This window comes from Microcaecilia unicolor, chromosome 2 (genome assembly GCF_901765095.1).
Source record: "Microcaecilia unicolor chromosome 2, aMicUni1.1, whole genome shotgun sequence".
In the NCBI taxonomy this organism is placed as follows: domain Eukaryota; kingdom Metazoa; phylum Chordata; class Amphibia; order Gymnophiona; family Siphonopidae; genus Microcaecilia; species Microcaecilia unicolor.
The window spans coordinates 192,961,900-192,981,921 of NC_044032.1; the positions used below are offsets into that span (position 1 = coordinate 192,961,900).

General features: G+C 44.7%; 1 protein-coding gene across 2 annotated transcripts; it reads left to right on the plus strand.

Annotated features, from left to right (window-relative positions):
• Positions 1-26: 26 nt before the first annotated feature.
• Positions 27-18,141, plus strand: LYRM7 (LYR motif containing 7). Of its 2 annotated transcripts, XM_030193592.1 has the most exons (6): positions 27-138; positions 1,716-1,793; positions 5,576-5,648; positions 9,997-10,067; positions 14,219-14,300; positions 17,371-18,141. In XM_030193592.1, the coding sequence occupies exons 2-6, from the start codon at positions 1,785-1,787 to the stop codon at positions 17,439-17,441; spliced, it is 306 nt and encodes a 101-aa protein (XP_030049452.1). In that variant the 5' UTR covers positions 27-138; positions 1,716-1,784; the 3' UTR covers positions 17,442-18,141. The 2 variants fall into 2 exon arrangements, with proteins under 2 accessions (XP_030049452.1, XP_030049453.1); XM_030193593.1 differs by lacking the exon at positions 1,716-1,793.
• Positions 18,142-20,022: the final 1,881 nt, after the last annotated feature.

Genomic DNA, 20,022 nt, shown 5'->3' on the forward strand with positions numbered 1-20,022 from the left:
ACATAGAGGCAGCCAAGTTCCGGGAGCTATTACCGGCTGGAGGAGCGGCCGGCTAGGCATTAGTTTTACGCAGGCGCAGATGTTTATGTCCTAATCTGACCCACATGGGGCACCCACCCACCACCAGGCAAAATGAAGGTGAGGCGCTGGACTGAGAGTGTCAGTCAGGGTATAGTAACTTCCTGCAGGTCCCCCAGGCTTCACGGTTGATTTTCGGATCCATCTGAGTCTGGATGCCAGATCTACCAGAACGCTAGAAATTTAGGAAGTCAGAACGAGTGAGGGGGCCCTCTCAAAATCATGTAGCAGAGGGTTGGGCAGAACAGGGTACTGCGCTGTTTGGGCAAGAGAGCCGGATGGTAAGGAGGTATCCGAAAGCAGGTTTGGAACTGGTGAGAGCTCCTTCCGCGACTAGCGACCTATGAGTGTTGGAGAACAACATTCCTCTTTGGGAAGACCCTGCACTCTGTTGGATGCTATTTTTGTTGTGTATCTTACTGATCATAGTATGATCATCATACAGTATGCGTATTGGGATGCCGTGGTGGCCCTTGATCTGTTTCAAGGACTCCTGTTTTCTTATTGTTTTAGAGCTAGTCATTTTTTAATAGCACAAAACGAGCCTGTCATTCTGTGGGCAGCTTTGTTGTGGCATAAATGTGTTTTTTTTCGTCTTGCAGTAGATGGGTAGTCACGTTTAGCAGCAGTTTTACTGAGCTGTGCTTTAATGATTTATTTTTGTTAAGTTATGGTGATTGCAGGTTGTCACTTGATCCACATTAACCCAGGCAGGTTAAGTTTTGCCCATCGCATTGATGGATCTTGTAGTCCAGTGGTTCCCAGCCAGACAGGTTTTCAGGATATTCACAATGATTAGTCATCAGTTAAATTTGCATGCACTCCATTGCATGGAAATCTAACTCATGAATATTTGTTGCAGATATCCTGAAAACCTGTTGTAGTCCTTCCTTTCCTAATCTTATCTGGCCATAAAACTGGGTATCCTGGCCCATCTCCTTTAAAAGGGAAGTACCAGAGAGTCAGATTCTAGGCTAGTGTCTCTGTCTCCAATACAGTCCCATTTTGACAGATGAAAACTCACACTGACTCTTTTGATGACCAAAACAAACAAAATTGCAAATCTTAGCTTGCTGAAAAGCGAGAAGCAGCAGCAGTCAAAGATTGTTCACAGTGACAGGTCAGAGCCTTCTGTATGGATTTCTTGTCTAAGGGAAAGCCCAGACTGAAGGAATGGGAGTGGTCATGCACTGGCTGGCTCTGCTGGTTGCATACTGGAGTTGAAGTCTGTGTGGAGAGATGGTTTCTTATGGCCCTGCCATCAGATTTCTTTTTACCCTATTTGTGGTTATGATTGAATCTGGAATCCCATTTTCCTGCTAAACCAGGAACAAAATGCTGGAGGAAAGATGAAGGTTTTTGACAGACTTCAACACAATTTAGTAAGGTGACATTTTCCATCCAAAAGAAAATTCAAGTACAAGGGAGTCATGATCTGAAGTTTCAGGGAGAAAGAGACAGAGGAAACATAAGAAGGTGATAAATGTCTGGAATAACCAACCAGCAGTAGTGGTGGGAGACCAGTACTGTTAGAATTCAGTCATGTTTCAGATAGATTACAAAGGATAATGCCTGGGAGGAAGGTTAGGAGGTTGCAATATTATAAACAAGCTTACCCTTCACACCCTCAAAAACAGACACAACGGAAGAGATAAGGAGAATACAAGGTCAGATGAAGGAAACATGAGCAGGTGACACTGCAAGCCATGGAACAGGTGAGAATCAACATTTCACCTGGAGCAGAGGTAATACCTAGAATAATTAACACACAAACAGATGATCAAAAGCCCCATGCTGTTCCAAACAGTGCTCTAAAAATAGCGCTGGAACAGCGCGGGGTGTTATTGGACCTATGATCAGAGATAATGACATGCTAATTTAAACACGCAATTCTCTCTGATCATAGGGAAGAAGTACGGGAGGATTGTGCCCGAGCATTAGCTTAGACACAATCCTCCTGTACTTGTTTGACAGGTCTGGGCTGTCAAAAGCCCAGACCTGTCAAACACAGGGATTGGAGGTCCATGGGACCACCAGACCCCAAATACCCCTGCCCCGAGCAAGGCAAAATGGGGGCTAGAGGTCCGCCCCCCTGACACAGGTTCAGGGAGGGCTGGAGATCCCGTGGGCCTCCACCCCCCCCCCCCCCCAGCATTTCTAACAAGTCCTTGGTGGCCCAGTGGGTGACTGACGACCCCCCCCCCCCCCCCCCCAGCGACGGGGGGCTGGAAGTCTGGCGAACCTCCGGTCCCTCTGCCCCCTCTCAACACAGGTTCGGGGGGGGGGGCTGGAGATCCCCCTCAGCATTAACAAAATGTAAGCCCCTGGTGGTCCAGTGGGCCGCTGTCAATCCCCCTACCCTTACCCTACCCCTACCTTGAGCTGGAGGAGGGAGGTGGCCTGCCTCCCTCTTCTTCTTTCAACACCGCCTGCAAAATGGCAACGCCCAGCCCTGCCCAGTGTATCCTGGGATGTGCTGAGCAAGGCTTCACACCATAAAAGGGCAGTGAATGCAGCAGCAGAATTGTTAACAGCAGCTGTGTTAGACCAGGTCACAGCAGCTAAGAAGGACATAAGAACTGACATAGAGAGGGCCCGATGCACAAAGGCAGCCGTAAAATTTACCAAGTCACAAACGGCTACCAATGAATGCACAAAGTGGATCACATGCAGATGTGGTGCACGGATCCCCCTTCGTGCATTGGTCACTGTTGCGACTCAGAGCTGTCAAATGCATTTGACAAGCCTGCACAAAAATTCCGCCCTCCCCCCTAACAAAATTCCCTAGTGGTCCCTTATATGGTGTTTAGGTCCACCTGGTGCATCCCAGAATGCACCAGGCAGGAACTGGGTACCAACATTTTGAAACAACAGGGCCCAAGGGAGGAGGTGTTGGTCCTGCCCTCCTGCCTCCAACCTTTTTAAGGTACCGGACAGGGGAGGAATGGGGGGGGGTGTCACTAGATCACCAGGATCATTTGCAGGTGTGCAGGTCCACTGGAGCACCAATGGATTGTTTAGAGGGAGGAGGGGGAGCCTGAGGTCCACTGGAACACCATGGAACTTTGTTTTGGGATCAGGAGGCGGCAGGGGGATCTGGGGTCCACTGAATCACCAGGGAATTTTGTTAGATTGTGTAGGGGGAGGATTGGGGACCACTGGACAACCAGGGAATTTTGTTGGAGGTGTGTGTGTGTGTGGGGGGGGGGGGTCTGTAGTCTACCGGACCACTAGGGCATTTTGTCGGTGTGTGGGCGGGATTGGGAGGCGTGGGTGGGTCTGGGTCCACTGGAACACCAGGAGGCATATTTTCAAAGCACTTTGGGAGGCTAAGTTCCATAGGTTTCTATGGAACTTTGGGAGGCTAAGTGCTTTGAAAATATGCCTCCAGGGAATTTTGTCGGGGGTATCAGGAGGTCTGGGGTCCATTGGACCTCCAGGGAGTTGTTTGTAGGAGTGGTCGTGGTGGGAGAGGCAGGGAGCACAGGCAGGCAGCCTTTGCAATTGCCTGCTTATGCTTCCGTCCTCTCCAACAACTCCAGAGCAGCTGTAAAATTTGCTGTTAGAGCTAGGTGCTATGGAGATGTGCATCGCTGGAATGCTCATTAGAATATTAATGAGCTCGTAATGCATTTGCATGGTGGCTGCTAATGTCACTTAAAACCCCTTTGTGCATTACTGGCTAAATAACGTTTGCTTTAGACTGGTTACTACCAGTTTAAAGCAAACATTCCCAGAACGGTAGGCTTTGTGCATTGTGCCCTGAGATCAGTGGTCCATCGAGCCCAGTCTCTTTTGGACAGTCTAGGTCACAAGTACCTGGTAGGAGGAGTAGAATTTTATAGACCTCTATCATATCTCCTCTCAGCTATTTCTGCATCTGCTGAAAACATCCAATTCGCGATTTACGAAAGGCAGAATTTGGACATTTTGCACTACGGTTCGTCTAAATAGCAAGGGAGGAGTGTTTTGGGCAGGCCCAAATTTAGGAGGTCTTTCAGCGATAATAGAAGAGGAAGAAAGATAAAATCACATCCAGGGTACAAAAAAGTGTCCTGTTTGAGCAGCTGACCACTGGAGGAACGTAGGCATTTCTCCTCCTTAATCTCCCAAAGGTTACTGGCTCCCTCCCACCCCCACCCCACCCCCAAGAAGTGAAAGTGACAGTGGCTACCAGGCTGTATGAAAGCTTCAGGTTTTATGGCCATTCCTAATAGAGCAGCAAGCAAGTGTAAGGAGTAGCCTAGTGGTCAGCGCAGTGGGATTTGAACAATGGGACCTTGATGTAACTCCCACTTTAATTCTTTTATTTCAGTTCAAATTTGTGAGTCCTCCTGGACCATAGAAATACCTATTCTATCTGAATTTATAAAACTCCTGCAAGCATGAGGGCTATTTCAGTTGTCTAACTTTAGGTACAGTAGGTTTTTATCTATTCTTGCAGGGCTCATCTATATAAATAATTCCCACCTCCAACGTTCTGAAGCTCACTCCGTGCCACTGAAGCCCTGAAGCCTGCCCCTGAAGCCCCCCCCCCCCCCCCCCCCCCCCCCCCCCCCCCCCCCCCCCCCCCCCCGTAGTGTTTGTAGGGTCTCAGCAAACTCATAGCTCCGCCCTCAGCCCCGCCCACCCCTGACATAATTCGCAACTCCAACGTTCTGAAGCTCACACCGTGCCACTGAAGCCCTGTAGTGTTCGTAACCTCATTCAGCACCACTCATACAGCCGCCCTCAGCCTCGCCCCTCGCACAATACGTCACTCGCTACGGATTCTACTACAGCCACTCACATCACCCCTCTCCCGCTCCAGCCAACCCGCATCTTCTCATACCTCCATCTTCTGATTGATTATGCTGCCTGCGACTGTGACGAGCCCTCAGCCCGCCTCACCCCACCGTCACGCGACGAGCTCGCCAATCACCGCTTGCCTCACAAACTACCTCCCACACATAACTACCGAACTACAAGCAGTGGCAGAAGATGATGCGGATAATGTAGCCCAGGCTCCACCACCCACTGCTGCTGTCACCCGGCTCAGAAGAATCGCATTGGTGCCTTCCAACTCCGTACCGGGGCTAAGAGAGTAGTCGGCGCACTTGGGAAGCAGGGGCATGGCATGTGTCCTCTTTTTTGGGGGAGCAAATATGGTAACCCTAGCCCTGCTCCCTCCCCCTACGTCTTCGTTTTGAATGTTGTGAGGGGCTGAAGGTGGATCATGGCTCTGGTGGCCTGCCCTTTTCTGCTCCCTATGTTTTAAACAGTGGTGTGGCTTGAGAGAGGCACTTTTGAAAACAAAGCCAATGTTGAGTATGATAGTCTGTATTGAATAGTTTGGGTGCTGTGGGGTAGGGCCCTCACACTAATGAAAAACCAATACAAAGTAGTCATGAACAGCACTCGTCACTCCTCAGATTATACAATCTTGTTTGTTTTCTGGATTAAATGAAGTTGTTTTGCCTACGGTACTGTTAATTAATATAATGTGCCTTCTTAACAGGTTTTACAGCTGTTCAGAACATTACACCGAACAAGGCAGCAGGTTTTTAAAAATGATCCCCGAGCACTGGAAGGTAAGAGAATTTTAGACTGAATCGGAGCATGTATTCTGTCTAATGATTTAAAAGTTATTATTTTCCTCTATAACTATATTATGCAAATGCCAGCCTTCCCCTTCAGTTCGGATGCCAGTTGTAGGCTTTGCTACCTATGACTCCTGAATAGAGCTCTACTAGGTTTGTCAGCCTAATCTGTTGGAAAAATCTACCATATTGGAATGTTACCCCAGAGTATGGAGTGCGAAAATGTCCTTGGGAGATTTGGAAGCAGAAACTAATGTTACATTTATACTTAATATATGCATTGCACCAGCTCCTGTAAGTTTTATAGCACATGTCTTATTGATGCAATGTCCTGTGTTTGGAAATACAAAAATTTAGGAGTAGATATTCAAAGCGATTTGAATGGCCAGAAGAGACTCCTGGCTGTTTAAATTGCTTGTGTGGCACTACCCGGGAATATTGAGTGGCACTTATCGTTTATTTATTTACTATACCGTTACTTATTGCATCGGCAAAACAGAACGGTTTACATTGTAGAAATATACATTTAAAACACAACATACAAACTAAGAAATCTAGTATTTGTGGTGGTCAGTGCAACTGAATATTCCCACTAACTAGCTAGGGGTCCTTTTTCTAAGCGGCGGTAAAAAGTGGCCTGCGGTAGTGTAGGCACATGTATTGGGCACGTACCGGGCCAGTTTTCCCACATCTGCAAAAAAGGGCTTTTTTTTTTTTTTAATGGGACGGGAAAAGGGCCTACGGTCAAACTGAAACCAGCGTTTGCCGAAAACCGGCCTGAGCCCTTAACGCCACCCATTGATCTAGCGGTAAGGGTTCATGCGCTACACACACGATGACTGGACAGCGTTCACCAAGTGCAGATTACTGCCGGAAAAGACACGCATCGGAAGAAATAAATAAATCATCCAGGCGGTATAGCGTGCACCAAATCTGAAATTATTGCCAGGGGGTGCGGTAGCCTGGCGGTAGTCTCATTTTGGTGTGTGCTGCATGCTAGGGGCCCATTTACAAAGGCGCACTGAAAAATGGCCTGCAGTTTTGTAGATGCGTGTTTTGGGTGCGTGCAGAATCATTTCTCAGCTCATCTGTAAAAAATGCCTTTTTTAAATTTTTGCTGAAAATGGACGTGCAGCAAAATGAAAATTGCCACATGTCCATTTTCAGGCTTATTTTCGAAAGAGAAGGACGCCCACCTTTCGACACAAATCGGAAGATAGGCATCCTTCTCCCAGGGTTGCCCAAATTGGCACAATTGATAGCCGATTTTGGGCGTCCCCAACTGCTTTCCGTCATGTGGACAACCAAAGTTCCCGGGGGCGTGTCGGAGGCTTAGCAAAGGCGGGACTTGGGTGTGCCTAGCACACGGGCATCCTAGACCAATAATTTTAAAAAAAAGGGTGACCCTGACGAGCACTTGGACGACTTTACTTGGTCCTTTTTTTGTTACGACCAAGCCACGAAAAGGTGCCCGAACTGACTAGATGTCCACCGGAGGGATCACCTCCCCTTACTCCCCCAGTGGCCACTATCCCCCTCCCACCCTCAAAAAAATAGTTTAAAAATATTTTGTGCCAGCCTCCAATGTCATACTCAGGTCCATCGCAGCAGTATGCAGGTTCCTGGAGCAGTTTTAGTGGGTGCAGTGCATTTCAGGCAGGCGGACCCAGCCACCCCCCCCCCCCCCCACCTGTTACACTTGTGGTAGTAAATATGAGCCCGCCAAAACCCACCACAAACCCACTGTACCCATATGTAGGTGCCCCACTTCACCCGTAAGGGCTATGGTAATGGTGTACATTTGTGGGTAGGAAAACTTGGGCGCCTCTTTCGATTATGCCCCTCTTTGGGTCTGAGACCTTACCGCCAGCCATTGACCTAGCGGTAAGGTCTCATTCGGTAACTGGGCAGTAATGGTCTATGCTCGTAGAATGACGATTACTGCCCGCGCCCCAGAAAGTAAAAATATTTTCTGGCACTCCTAGCGGATGCGAGTCAAAAATGAAATTACCGCAAGGGCCACGCGCATAGGCACCTACGATGCTTAGTAAAAGGGCCCCTAGGTTTGGGACAAAGCATGGGTGGAGTACCTACTTAGTTGGTTAGCAGAAATATTTAGTCTGCTAACTGGCTAAGTAAACACACAAAAGGGGTCCTTTTACCAAGCTGTGTTCAAAAGTGGCTGGTATGTGGGTTTTCTGTGAGCTGGAGCCTCTTTTAGCGCAGCAGTAAAATGTCCATGTTTCCGTTTTTTTTTTTTTTTTTTTGTAATGGCCACATGCTAATTTCCCCATTACCGTGCCTGTTCAGGAGGCAGTAAGGGCTCTAATGTTACTCCCGTGCAAATTGGGATCGTGATTAGCTCAGGCATGCCCACTCTCCACCCATGGGCACGCCTCCCAGTTTTGCTCTTTTAGCATGTGGTAGGCCCGCCTTAGGCCTATCAAGCCTTAGTAAAAGGGTCCCAAAGTTAGAACAGCAAAACAGTTGTCTTCACTTTGGGTGTCTTTTACAAAGGTGCAGTAGTATTTTTTAGCGTATGCTAATGGTTAGTGTGCACTAAACGCTAGAGACGCCCATATATTACTATGTAAAAGACCCCCTCTATGCAGTGAGTTAACGAGGCATCGGTTGCCCGGTTAACTTCTAGGTTATCGGTCATATCCAGATACTCAGTGCCAGGAGCTGCTTATGCTCTGGCATTGAATATCCAGGGTTAATTCAGCCCATGGCTGGAAGCGGTTTGTAAGCCACTCACTGTTGCAGGCTGAATATTGACCCGTTAATTGTAAGGAAAGTTTCCTTTCTGAAAGTATAGAGCAGTATGCTTAAGTGCTACATATTTAGGGGTAACTTGGCAACCAAGCAAACTTTTTGAACTGGTGCTGCTTAGGTGCCTCTCTAACAGCCTAAAGCTAAAATTTATTCCTTTAGTTGAATGTAGCTCAAGGTGAGTTACATTTAGGTATACCAGGTATTTCCTTAATTACGTCATAGCATTTGCTGTGTTAGAGGCCTATGAAAAAGGAAAAGCTTTGTGATGCATGCTGGAGAAACCTTGTGAATTATAAGCACATAACGACAACGAGTATACAAATGTGTATTGAGTTTCTGGACTGCTGCTTGTTTTCCTATGTTGTGTTAATTTTGGGGCCCTTTACTAAGCTGCAGTAAAAGGGGCCCTGCGCTAGCAGCAGCAGACGTTTTTGCCAGGCGCCAGGGCCCCTTTTACTGCATTGGGTAATAAGACCAAAAAATAGAAATGGTTTTGCGGTAAGTTCACACTTGCTTCACAGCTATTTCGGGGGAGCAGTTACCGCCACCCACTGAGGTAGAGGTAAGGGCTCCCGCGGTAACCAGACAGCACGTGACTGCCCGATTACCACCAGGTAAACCCTGTGCTAGAAAGGTCTGATTTTTTTTCTTTAGCGCCAGAAATGGTGCACGCTGGGGGTGGAACTGCCGCCGGCACCCACGTTGGGCCAGCAGTAGTTACAGTTTTGCTGTGCATCAAGCCCATTGCCACGAGGCAGCCCTTTAGTAAAAGGGCCCCCCTTGTGCAACTAATGTAGGAACAAAACAACACACTGACTCCTAGTGATCACACTGCAGATGAGGCCCTGGGCCCTCGAGTTAGGGCTGGCAGCGCAGGCTTCAAGTCTGCAAAATACCTAAAGAGCATAAATAAATAAATATTTGGAGATTCTCATACCACAACAATGTTTTTCTCACAAGAAAGGCAATTTAGACTAACTTGATATCAATATACTAATTTTTTCCTTCACTCTGAGGGTTTGTATGACTGAAGCCCATACGTTCTGAGTATTTCTTGACTCTTGTAACGGAAAAGTCACAGGGACTTAGAAGGAGGCAGTTGTGTTTCTTGGGTGGGGAGGGGTGGAATTTAATGCCAGAAACAAATGAACTAAAATAAGGGACAAGCTTGGAACGAGGCAACAGAATAAACAGTTAAAATAGCTTTCTAAATTCTAGTTTACAACTGAATCTAAAACAGTTAGATGTTTTAACATGCTTTTTGACCTGTTTGAAGTATGATCTCTAGGGCAAGGGCACCAGATATTACTACCCGAACAGGATCTTTGCTAGATAGTGCTTTTGGCAGATGGGGAGGAGCCTCATTCATTTGAGCAGGTGGGGGACAGGGTAAACCGTTGATATAAAAATGATGGTGATTAAAGGCGGGGGGGGGGGGGGAAGGAATAAGTGTTTTGTTTGTTGTTGTTGTGTTTTGTTTTGTTTTTAACTTTCTTTTATTGTAATCTGTTTTAGGGCTAATTTATCATAAGTGTAATAAATTTTATAAACAAATTTTTTTAAGCTGCAAGACTAAAGATTAATGAAGAATTCAAGAAGAACAGGAAAGAGACCTCTCCTGAGAAAGTTGCTGAGGTAAAGGAGTTCTAGACTACTACTGCTACTACTACTACTTATCATTTCTAAAGCGCTACTAGACGTACGCAGCGCTGTACACTTGAACATGAAGAGACAGTCCCTGCTCGACAGAGCTTACAATCTAATTAGGACAGACAAACAGGACAAACAAGAGATAAGGGAATATTAAAGTGAGGATGATAAAATAAGGGTTCTGAACAAGCGAATAAGAGTTAGGAGTTAAAAGCAGCATCAAAAAGGTGGGCTTTTAGCTTAGATTTGAAGACTGACAGAGATGTAGCTTGACGTACCGGCTCAGGAAGCCTATTTCAGGCATATGGTGCAGCAAGCTAAAAGGAACGGAGTCTGGAGTTAGCGGTGGAGGAGAAGGGTGCAGTCCTTCCACTCCTGCTCCTCCTCTTGTGACAGATATGGTAACTGCCGTTCTTCAGCGAGTATCAGTTTGAAACCCACACTGTAGATAATCTGGTAATCACCATCCTCCATGTGTCCGTTTAAATAAAAACAGTAAATGAAAGAAAATAAATTAAGAATACCTTTCCACCAGGAACCAGCCCTGTAGTCCCTCTGGATCAAATAACAATAAATAAAGCTTGCCCCGGAGCTCACCCCAAGGAGCAAGCCCAAGAAGTGTGATCTGCTCCTCGGGCGTGCTCTGCCTTGGCACGGATGCTGCTAAGGTATTTGAATATATATAATAAAATCTGAAACATGCTTATGTCGTTGTGTTCATGTGACTGCGTAGGAGATGGGCAGGCAGCCAATTCTGAGCCTACGGAAATTACTGGTCTCTATAGCACAATGAAGGTAGAGACCCCTCCCAACTTTCTGTATGGGTCTTGGGAGGGGGAGGGGAAGAAGACTTGTTTAGGAACCTACTTTGTGGATGCTTTCCCTGGGCACCAGTGTCTCTCTGTCCTCAGTTTATCGACCACTCGCCTGAAAGAGGCAAAAATCTAGTCCAGTTTTGACGGTATACCTAAGAATATATTCTTTACTGGGTGATTAGAATTAGAATGAATAATCTGTTTTGTTACAGACACACAAAAGGAAAAAACAAAAACAGTAGATTGGGACATCAATTTTTCTCTTTTCCCATCTATAATTTTTACAGTTTTCAGCTAAGTCATCCTCGTCTTCTTCACAGGCATACAGCTCCACCTGACATATGAAAAACACTTCTGTCACATTCACAAGCTTTTCTGAACCCAAACAAATTCTGAACAAGGTAATCTCTTAATGCCTCTGCTAAAAGGTCAATATTCGCAATGGAGAAGGGTAGTTAGTGGGGTCTCTCAGGGATCTGTGCTGGGACCTCTGCTTTTTAACATATTCATCAATGACCTACAGATGGGGGTAACTAGTGAGGTAATCAAATTTGCTGATGACACAAAGTTATTCAAAGTCGTCAAATCGCAGGATGATTGTGAAAAATTACAAGAGGACCTTACGAGACTGGGAGACTGGGCGTCTAAATGGCAGATTTCGTTTAATGTGAACAAGTGCAAAGTGATGCATGTGGGAAAGAGGAACCCAAACTATAGCTACGTCATGCAGGGTTCAGTGTTAGGAGTCATGGACCAAGAAAGGGATCTAGGTGTCATCATTGATGATATCTTGAAACCTTCTGCTCAATGTCCTGCTGCGGCTAGGAAAGCAAATAGAATGTTGGGTATTATTAAGAAAGGGATGGAAAACAAAAATGAGGATATTATTCTGCCATTGTATCGCTCTATGATGCGACCGCACCTCGAGTATTGTGTGCAGTTCTGGTCGCCGCACCTCAAAAAAGATATAGCGGAATTAGAAAAGGTGCAGAGAAGGTCGACAAAGATGATACAGGGAATGGGATGACTTCCCTATGAGGAAAGGCTGAAGAGGCTGGGGCTCTTCAGCTTGGAGAAAAGGCAGCTGAGGGGAGATACGATAGAGGTCTATAAGATAATGAGTGGAATGGATAGGGTCGATGTGGAGCATCTGTTTACGCTTTCCAAAAATGCTAGGACAAGGGGGCATGCGATGAAGCTGCAGTGTAATAAATTTAGAACGAATCGTAGGAAATCTTTCTTCTCTCATCGCATAGTTAGACTCTGGAATTCGTTGCCAGAAAAAGTGGTTAAGGCGGTTGACGTAGCAGAATTTTAAAAAGGGTTGGACAGCTTCCTGGAGGAAAAGGCCATAGAATGTTATTGAATGGACGTGGGAAAAATCCGCTATTTCTGGGATGGGCGGTACAAATCGTTTGTTCTTTTGGCCACTGTCGGAGACAGGGTGCTGGGCTCGATGGACCCTTGGTATGTCCCAGCATGCCGATGCTTATGTACTTATGTAACTACCAAAATTTCACCTTCTGGCATGTAAGACACTTCCACTCTTTTCCCCCAAGTGTACGCCCACCAGCACCAGTCATAGGACTCTAGCAACTTCTCTGTTTTTCTACAGTGAAAATAATGCAAAAGATCTCAACTATTTTTCTGTAACCAAACAGGTTAGGTACTTCTGGACTCAGTCCCTCAAGGTCTGGTGCTCTTTAATCTTGGCCCTTCAACCACGCCTTTAATGGAAGAAGTAACTAGCTTGTTAGTCACACACACACACGGAGTGACACAGGCTGCACATACTGCAGCAGGATTTGTTTATCCACTCCTACCCTAGCTGAGATAATATTTAACCATCTGTCTGACCTAATGTGCAACTTACATAAGTACATAAGTAGTGCCATACTGGGAAAGACCAAAGGTCCATCTAGCCCAGCATCCTGTCACCGACAGTGGCCAATCCAGGTCAAGGGCACCTGGCACGCTCCCCAAACGTAAAAACATTCCAGACAAGTTATACCTAAAAATGCGGAATTTTTCCAAGTCCATTTAATAGCGGTCTATGGACTTGTCCTTTAGGAATCTATCTAACCCCTTTTTAAACTCCGTCAAGCTAACCGCCCGTACCACGTTCTCCGGCAACGAATTCCAGAGTCTAATTACACGTTGGGTGAAGAAAAATTTTCTCCGATTCGTTTTAAATTTACCACACTGTAGCTTCAACTCATGCCCTCTAGTCCTAGTATTTTTGGATAGCGTGAACAGTCGCTTCACATCCACCCGATCCATTCCACTCATTATTTTATACACTTCTATCATATCTCCCCTCAGCCGTCTCTTCTCCAAGCTGAAAAGCCCTAGCCTTCTCAGCCTCTCTTCGTAGGAAAGTCGTCCCATCCCCACTATCATTTTCGTCGCCCTTCGCTGTACCTTTTCCAATTCTACTATATCTTTTTTGAGATACGGAGACCAGTACTGAACACAATACTCCAGGTGCGGTCGCACCATGGAGCGATACAACGGCATTATAACATCCGCACACCTGGACTCCATACCCTTCCTAATAACACCCAACATTCTATTCGCCTTACTTTCTAACTCTTCTTGCTCTCTTACCTATCTATATGTTCCGTCTTTGCTTTACCCTTCACTATCAATTAAAATGTTCTATTATATATTGTGTTGGCGTTGTAAGTAGTATAGCATGCCTTACTTTGTGTTGTTATTTGAATATTTTTACTGCTGTAATTGCCTATTGTTCATGTTTGATCTATTCTTACTGTACACCTTCAAAAAGGCGGTAAATAAATCCTAATAAATGTTCTATGGGGGTCTTTTACAAAGGCACGCTAGCGTTTTTAATGTGCGCTAAATGCTAGAGACACCCATATATTCCTATGGGTGTCTCTAGCGTTTTGCGCTTGTTTATTTTTAGTATGCACCTTTGTAAAAGGACCCCCACCTGCCCTTGCCTGGCAAGAACAAAGTAGCCCCTTGACTTTTCTTTTACGTGAAAACGAGGCAAAAAACCAGCCTTTCGACTTTTGTTTGCCCGGGAACTAGGCCTCTGCCCAGGACCCAGCATCCTCAAGAATTATTTGTAGGTTTAGCCTTTTGTAGTGTGTGTGGAGGCCTTTCTGTGGACCAGAGTTGTTAGACCTATAAAACAATAAAATTAAATTCTAAAACTTCTGTGTTAAAAGTAATTTTTAACAAGTTTACTCTTTTTGAAATGTCTTACCATTCATTAAAGAATGCACAAGGGACAATGTGAGTAAACCTACAGCAAATATGGAATACGAGATAAGCAAATGTTCTTAATGTTCACAGCTCATGAAAATTGGCCATGATGTCGAAGTTCTACTCCGAACATCTGTCATACAGGGAATTCACACTGATTCCAACACAATAAGTAAGTCAATTTGTGTACTCGGTTGCTTGCATCAAGTGGAATTTCTGTTACTGACAGCCTCATTTTAGAAAGAACGTAGAAGTCGGAATTGAGATCTCCAGGTTAGGACATCTCAAGTTATACTAGTACTTTAGAAACAGAATATAGTGACGTAGAGGCTGTTCTAAAATACAGAGAAACAGACGTTAATGGTCTGAGTGTGTGCGGCATAAACATCCATTTTCAACAGATTGAAAACCAGCAGGTAAATGTTTTTGTACACCACATACATGTTTCTATATCATTTTAGAAATATAAACATGCATTTTCCCACCACTGTCACAGAAACCGGTATCCCTTGCCAGTTTGGCTTTGCAGGGGGGGGTGGAGCAGGGAGGAAAAAAACACAGGGGGATTAAGAGGTCAGGAACGAAGGAGTAGATGCTGGCCAAAGGACAATCCAACACAGGAGGTGGTGCTTTTAAAAGATGCTTTATTTGCTGCTTGGACAAAAAGGACCCAACACAGTCCGTGTTTCGGCATTTGAGAACGCCTGCCTCAGGGGTCACAATAGTGTTCAGAAAAGGACACTGAGAAACAAACAAAATCACAGGGTAATCAGTTCGGGAAAAAAGTTTGGTCAGTTTTTTTTCCTGCACTGATTATCCTGTGACTTTGTTTCTCAATGTCCTTTTCTAAACCCTATTGTGACTAAAGGACTCAAATACAAATCAGTTCATGGATCCAGCTTCTCATATATAAGTACGCAACTCTGGAATGCACTCCCCAAAACCATGAAAACTACGTACGACCACCTCAACTTCCGGAAATCACTAAAGATTTACCTGTTCGAAAAGGCATATCCTAAGGACTCAACTTAATTATCTGAATCCAGTAAGTCAAGGAAACCCAAATTTGTTATGAACAATGAACTTTATATAACTTCCCTCTCTATGTTTCCCTAATGTGTCTGTACATATCTATTTCATTTAAAATAACATCACTCTATATTTGTTTCTTCACTGGAGGAGGCTTTCGCCCCACGGCACAGTGTAAGCCACATTGAGCCTGCAAATAGGTAGGAAAATGTGGGGTACAAATGTAACAAAATAAATAAATATTCAATGCCGGTCACTGAAAATGACCCGGCATTTAATATCCAGGCTTAGCACTGACCGCCGGAGATATTCCATCTACCTTCTGCAGTCTGTATATCTGCCCCCTACGTTTATTCCTCTTCTAAAATGAGTAATAGAAAGTGTATCCTTTATGCATGCCCTAGTCCTGCCTGGACCATGCCCCCTTCCCATTTGCACACATTGGATTTTTGACATGGATATCTGTGCTTTGTAAAACAGGAACTTGGACATTTATACAATCATGTTTGTGGCAGTCTACATGCACGTCTCAAACACTAATAGTCCTTCTAAAATGATCGCTTAAGTATAGTGATAACTGCTGCAAGTTGCAAGCATTTTTTTTCATTGAGTTTTGGAGCACAGGGGAGATTTTGTTTTGTTTTTAACTGCCTTACATAAATTCAGTAAAACACAACAGCAAACATCACGTACAAACACATTTTTTTCGAAAGTTTGTACTACTACATCCTATAAAATATTGGCAGCCAATGCAGCGTTTTCAAGGCAGGAACAATATGTGTAACGTTCTGGATCTCTGTTGTGCAGACTGTTGTTTATCTTTTTCTTAGGTAGATATTTACTGGCCAGCAATTTCTGGGTAGACATAAAAATGTAGACTTCCAGACATTTAAGAATTCAACGCAGCTGTTAACCTTTGTATGACTGTTGTTCATTTCTCATCCCCTTATTTGTTACTGCATTATCATTTTTTTTTAGTTCCAAAGTTTTGTTATAACAAATTTTTTTTTTATTAAGAGCAAACACAGAAAGCAAAAGTACAGCTAAACCAACAAGCCATACAAAGCACATAAACAAACAGAGAAAATTAATAATACAATCCATTCACCCTCCCCAACCCCCTTAATACTACTACTACTACTTAACATTTCTAGAGCGCTACTAGGGTTACGCAGCGCTGTACAATTTAACAAAGAGAGACAGTCCCTGCTCAAAGAGCTTACAATCTAATAGACAAGTGAACGGTCGGTCCGATAGAGGCAGTCAAATTGGGGCACCAATAGACTACTAACCCCCTCTCCTTGCCAATACTACAACTTTTAGACACTCCACCAGGTATAATGAAGACTCTTCAGCGTATCTAGAAAGTCCCTGTAGTTCCCCTCCCCCCCCCCCCAAAAAAAAAATTTATGGATCATACAGATCAAGAACCCCAAAGAAATGCCGGACAGTAGTATCCTACTCCAAAATCCCATGCACAAAGTGTTAAGCATTAAATGAAAAATGGTAGTGAGCCGTACAGACACCACGGAGGTCACTCAGATAAATACACATGGGTTTCCAGACTTTTCAAAACTTATCTAATTGATTCCCTCATTCAGTGAGTAGCTGCTCATATCTATACAGAAGGCGTAGTGAGTTCCACCAAAAGTGGATATTTAGGTGTGATGTATGTTCCAACATTTAGTAATGGATTATATTGCAACAGCGACCATAAAATAGTAGAGCTTAGTCACCATCCTATCAGGCCATATGTAACTCAAATGATGTGGGATAAAAAGTCATACATAAAAAGACAGTTGCTCCTCGATGCGCAGTACCCCTTGCATTTTTATCCAGAATTCCTGCCAAAATATATAAACCATTAGACGGGATTACAGCAACTGATCAAGTGTACCTTTCGCAACCTGGCTTGGCCACCAAGCAGTCAGAAGCTGTGGAAAGAGTTTATGTAGCCTCACTGGGGTCCAGAGCACTCTATAATATACAAAATATAAAGTTTGAATGATTAGAAATTGGCACTGAACAGCATGTTTTCCCTGTCCATAGATCAGTCCATTGTTCCTCTGTCAGATCGACTTGCAGTTACATTATGATTTTTCTCCTTAGGATATGTTGAGATGAGACTTGCCTATTTTTCCTGCAGTAAAATGCCACATCTTGAATGAAAGTGTGCATGTCATTCACTGTGTGTAATCTGTGTGCCTTTTCAGAGCTGAGGCCGAGGAAAGAAGTTCTTCTGGATAACGTTCCTTTCTGTGATACAACACAACGAAAATCATAAACCCCAGGCGAATGTAATCTACTTTTATTGGTTTTAGCACTAATATTAGTTCCTGTTCTTCCACCTGAAGATGATGTTTCTGTGTCAGAGGCCTCTTGCTCCTGTTTGTAGGAAGCAAGGAGATGAAAGCCAGTGTTGGCTAGATGTGGACTGGGAATAACACTATTGCAGAGCAGTTCTGAAACACATGGATTCCTCCACAGCAGGGGAAAGAATTGCATATACAGAGTTCCAGCCAATCATAATAGTGACATCAAAATAATATTTGGTCACAATTTTATATCCTAGTGACATTTCTTTACCAGAAATAGATAAGCTGAAGCATAATATTTAAAATACCTTTTACTTTAAAATAAAGTAATATTTTGTCAGTAATGGTTAAGAACTGTTAAAAACTTTTTCTAAAATTCAGTATATATGATACCTATGGCCTTTTTTTTCTTGTCACAAAATTGTATCTGAAATTCTCATTGATAGCTTGAAAAGTATGGAGTCCATCTTAATTTTTTTTAACTTGCGACAGTAAATAATTTTGCAGGTTTCAGACATCTGCGCACTAGAAGGCAGCTGATACCAGGTTTTTCGTTTTCAGCTGAAACCAAATCTGTAGCTGAAATTGACTGAAACTGAAGCCAAAATCAGAGCAGCATGCCCCCCCCCCCAGCCCAAAAGTGGGCTCCACAGCCACCGCCCTCCCATCGCTTGTGCAGTGGTGTGCTGGAGCAGGCTCTCACAGACTCTCGAGAGCCGTTTGTTAAGTTTTTAAGAATTTTGGGAGCCGGTTCTCCATGGCTACTTTAACAAATGGATCCCAAAATGTGGGCTTGGGCCCCTCCTGAATTCTCTTTTACTTTGCTGGCGAGAGAGAGCCCCCTGTTAACAATTTACCAGCACACCCCTGCTTGTAAGCCTTCCCTGATTCTACCTTAGAAGCATCACCAGCCAAAACTGAAACTTAGCCGAATCTGGATTTTGGACCAGTTTTGGCACTGAAAACAAAATTCGGTCAGCCTGTACTGTGCACATTATTGTTGTGGAAAATTAATATAGCATTGAATTAGCCCAACAGCAAATGGGAGGGGAGTGGACTTGAAAATTGGAGCACATAGAGGGGCATAATCGAACGGGGCGCCCAAGTTTTCCTGAGGGCGTCCTCAGGACGTCCCCGCGAAGGGGCGAGGAAACCCATATTATCGAAACAAGATGGCGGCCATCTTCCGTTTCAATAATACGGTCGGGGACGCCCAAATCTCCACATTTAGGTCGTCCCTAGAGATGGTTGTCCCCGATTTTCGGCGATAATGGAAACTGAGGACGCCCATCTCCTGGGAGGAACCAACAGTTGTAGTGCACTGGTCCCCCTGACATGCCAGGATACCAACCGGGCACCCTAGGGGGCACTGCAGTGTACTTCAGAAAAAGCTCCCAGGTGCATAGCTCCCTTACCTTGTGTGCTGAGACCCACCAAACCCACTCCCCACTATCATAGCCCTTAGGGATGAAGGGGGGCACCTACATGTGGGTACAGTGTGTTTGTGGTGGGTTTTGGAGGGCTCACATTTACCACCACAAGTGTAACAGGTAGGGGGGGGATGGGCCTGGGTCCGCCTGCCTGAAGTGCACTGCACCCACTAAAACTGCTTCAGGGACCTGCATACTGCTGTCATGGAGCTGGGTATGATATTTGAGGCTGGAAAAAATATTTTAAATTTTTCTTTTAGGGTGGGAGGGTGTTAGTGACCACTGGGGGAGTAGGGGGAGGTCATTCCTGATTCCCTACGGTGGTCATCTGGTCAATTAGGGCACATTTTTGTGGCTTGGTCGTAAAAAAGAACCAAGTAAAGTCGGCCAAGTGTTCATCAGAGACGACTTTCTTTTTTCCATTATCGAGCAAGGACGCCCATGTGTTAAGCACACCCCAATCCCGCCTTCGCTATACTTCCGACACGCCCCCGGGAAATTTTTTCGTCCCCGCAACAGAAAGCAGTTGAGGGCACCCAAAATCGGCTTTCGATTATGCCGATTTGGGCGACCCTGGGAGAAGGACGCCCATCTCCCGATTTGTGTCGAAAGATGGTTGCCCTTCTCTTTCGAAAATGAGCCCAATAGTGTCAATTCCATCCCGTCTGTATTCCAGATTTCTGGAAAATTTGTATGGTGGATTTCAAAACAATGGAAAAAGCAGTCCAATATTAAACATGAAAATGTAAGATTGCTTTGAATTTTATAACCAAATGTGGTGCATTTAGTTCTTGGATATGTCATCAATAAAATGTTAGCTCTTACCCCATGAAAAAAATGAGATATTCAACTTGTATCTGTCTTCAGATAACTACACTCTTATCCCTGATCCAGACAGCCACCTGTGTTGTTGAGCCTTAATACTCTGTCAGATCAAACAGAAGAAACAGTCCTTGAAGAATAAAACTGGGGAAGTACCTCATATAAAAACATATGACCAATTCAATATGGGTTGATTTATCTATATTGAATTGGTCATACTTTTTATAGGAGGCACTACTTCCCCAGTTTTATTCTTCAGGGCACCAGTTTTAGACTCCTGGAGCAGGCTGTACAGCCA

Bases quoted from the DNA above. Each gene is read 5' to 3' on its own strand.
- LYRM7 (XM_030193592.1), top strand. The intron at 5,649-9,996 runs GTAAGAGAATTT...AATTTTTTTAAG, and splicing joins TGATCCCCGAGCACTGGAAG to CTGCAAGACTAAAGATTAAT. The intron at 14,301-17,370 runs GTAAGTCAATTT...GTGCCTTTTCAG, and splicing joins CACTGATTCCAACACAATAA to AGCTGAGGCCGAGGAAAGAA.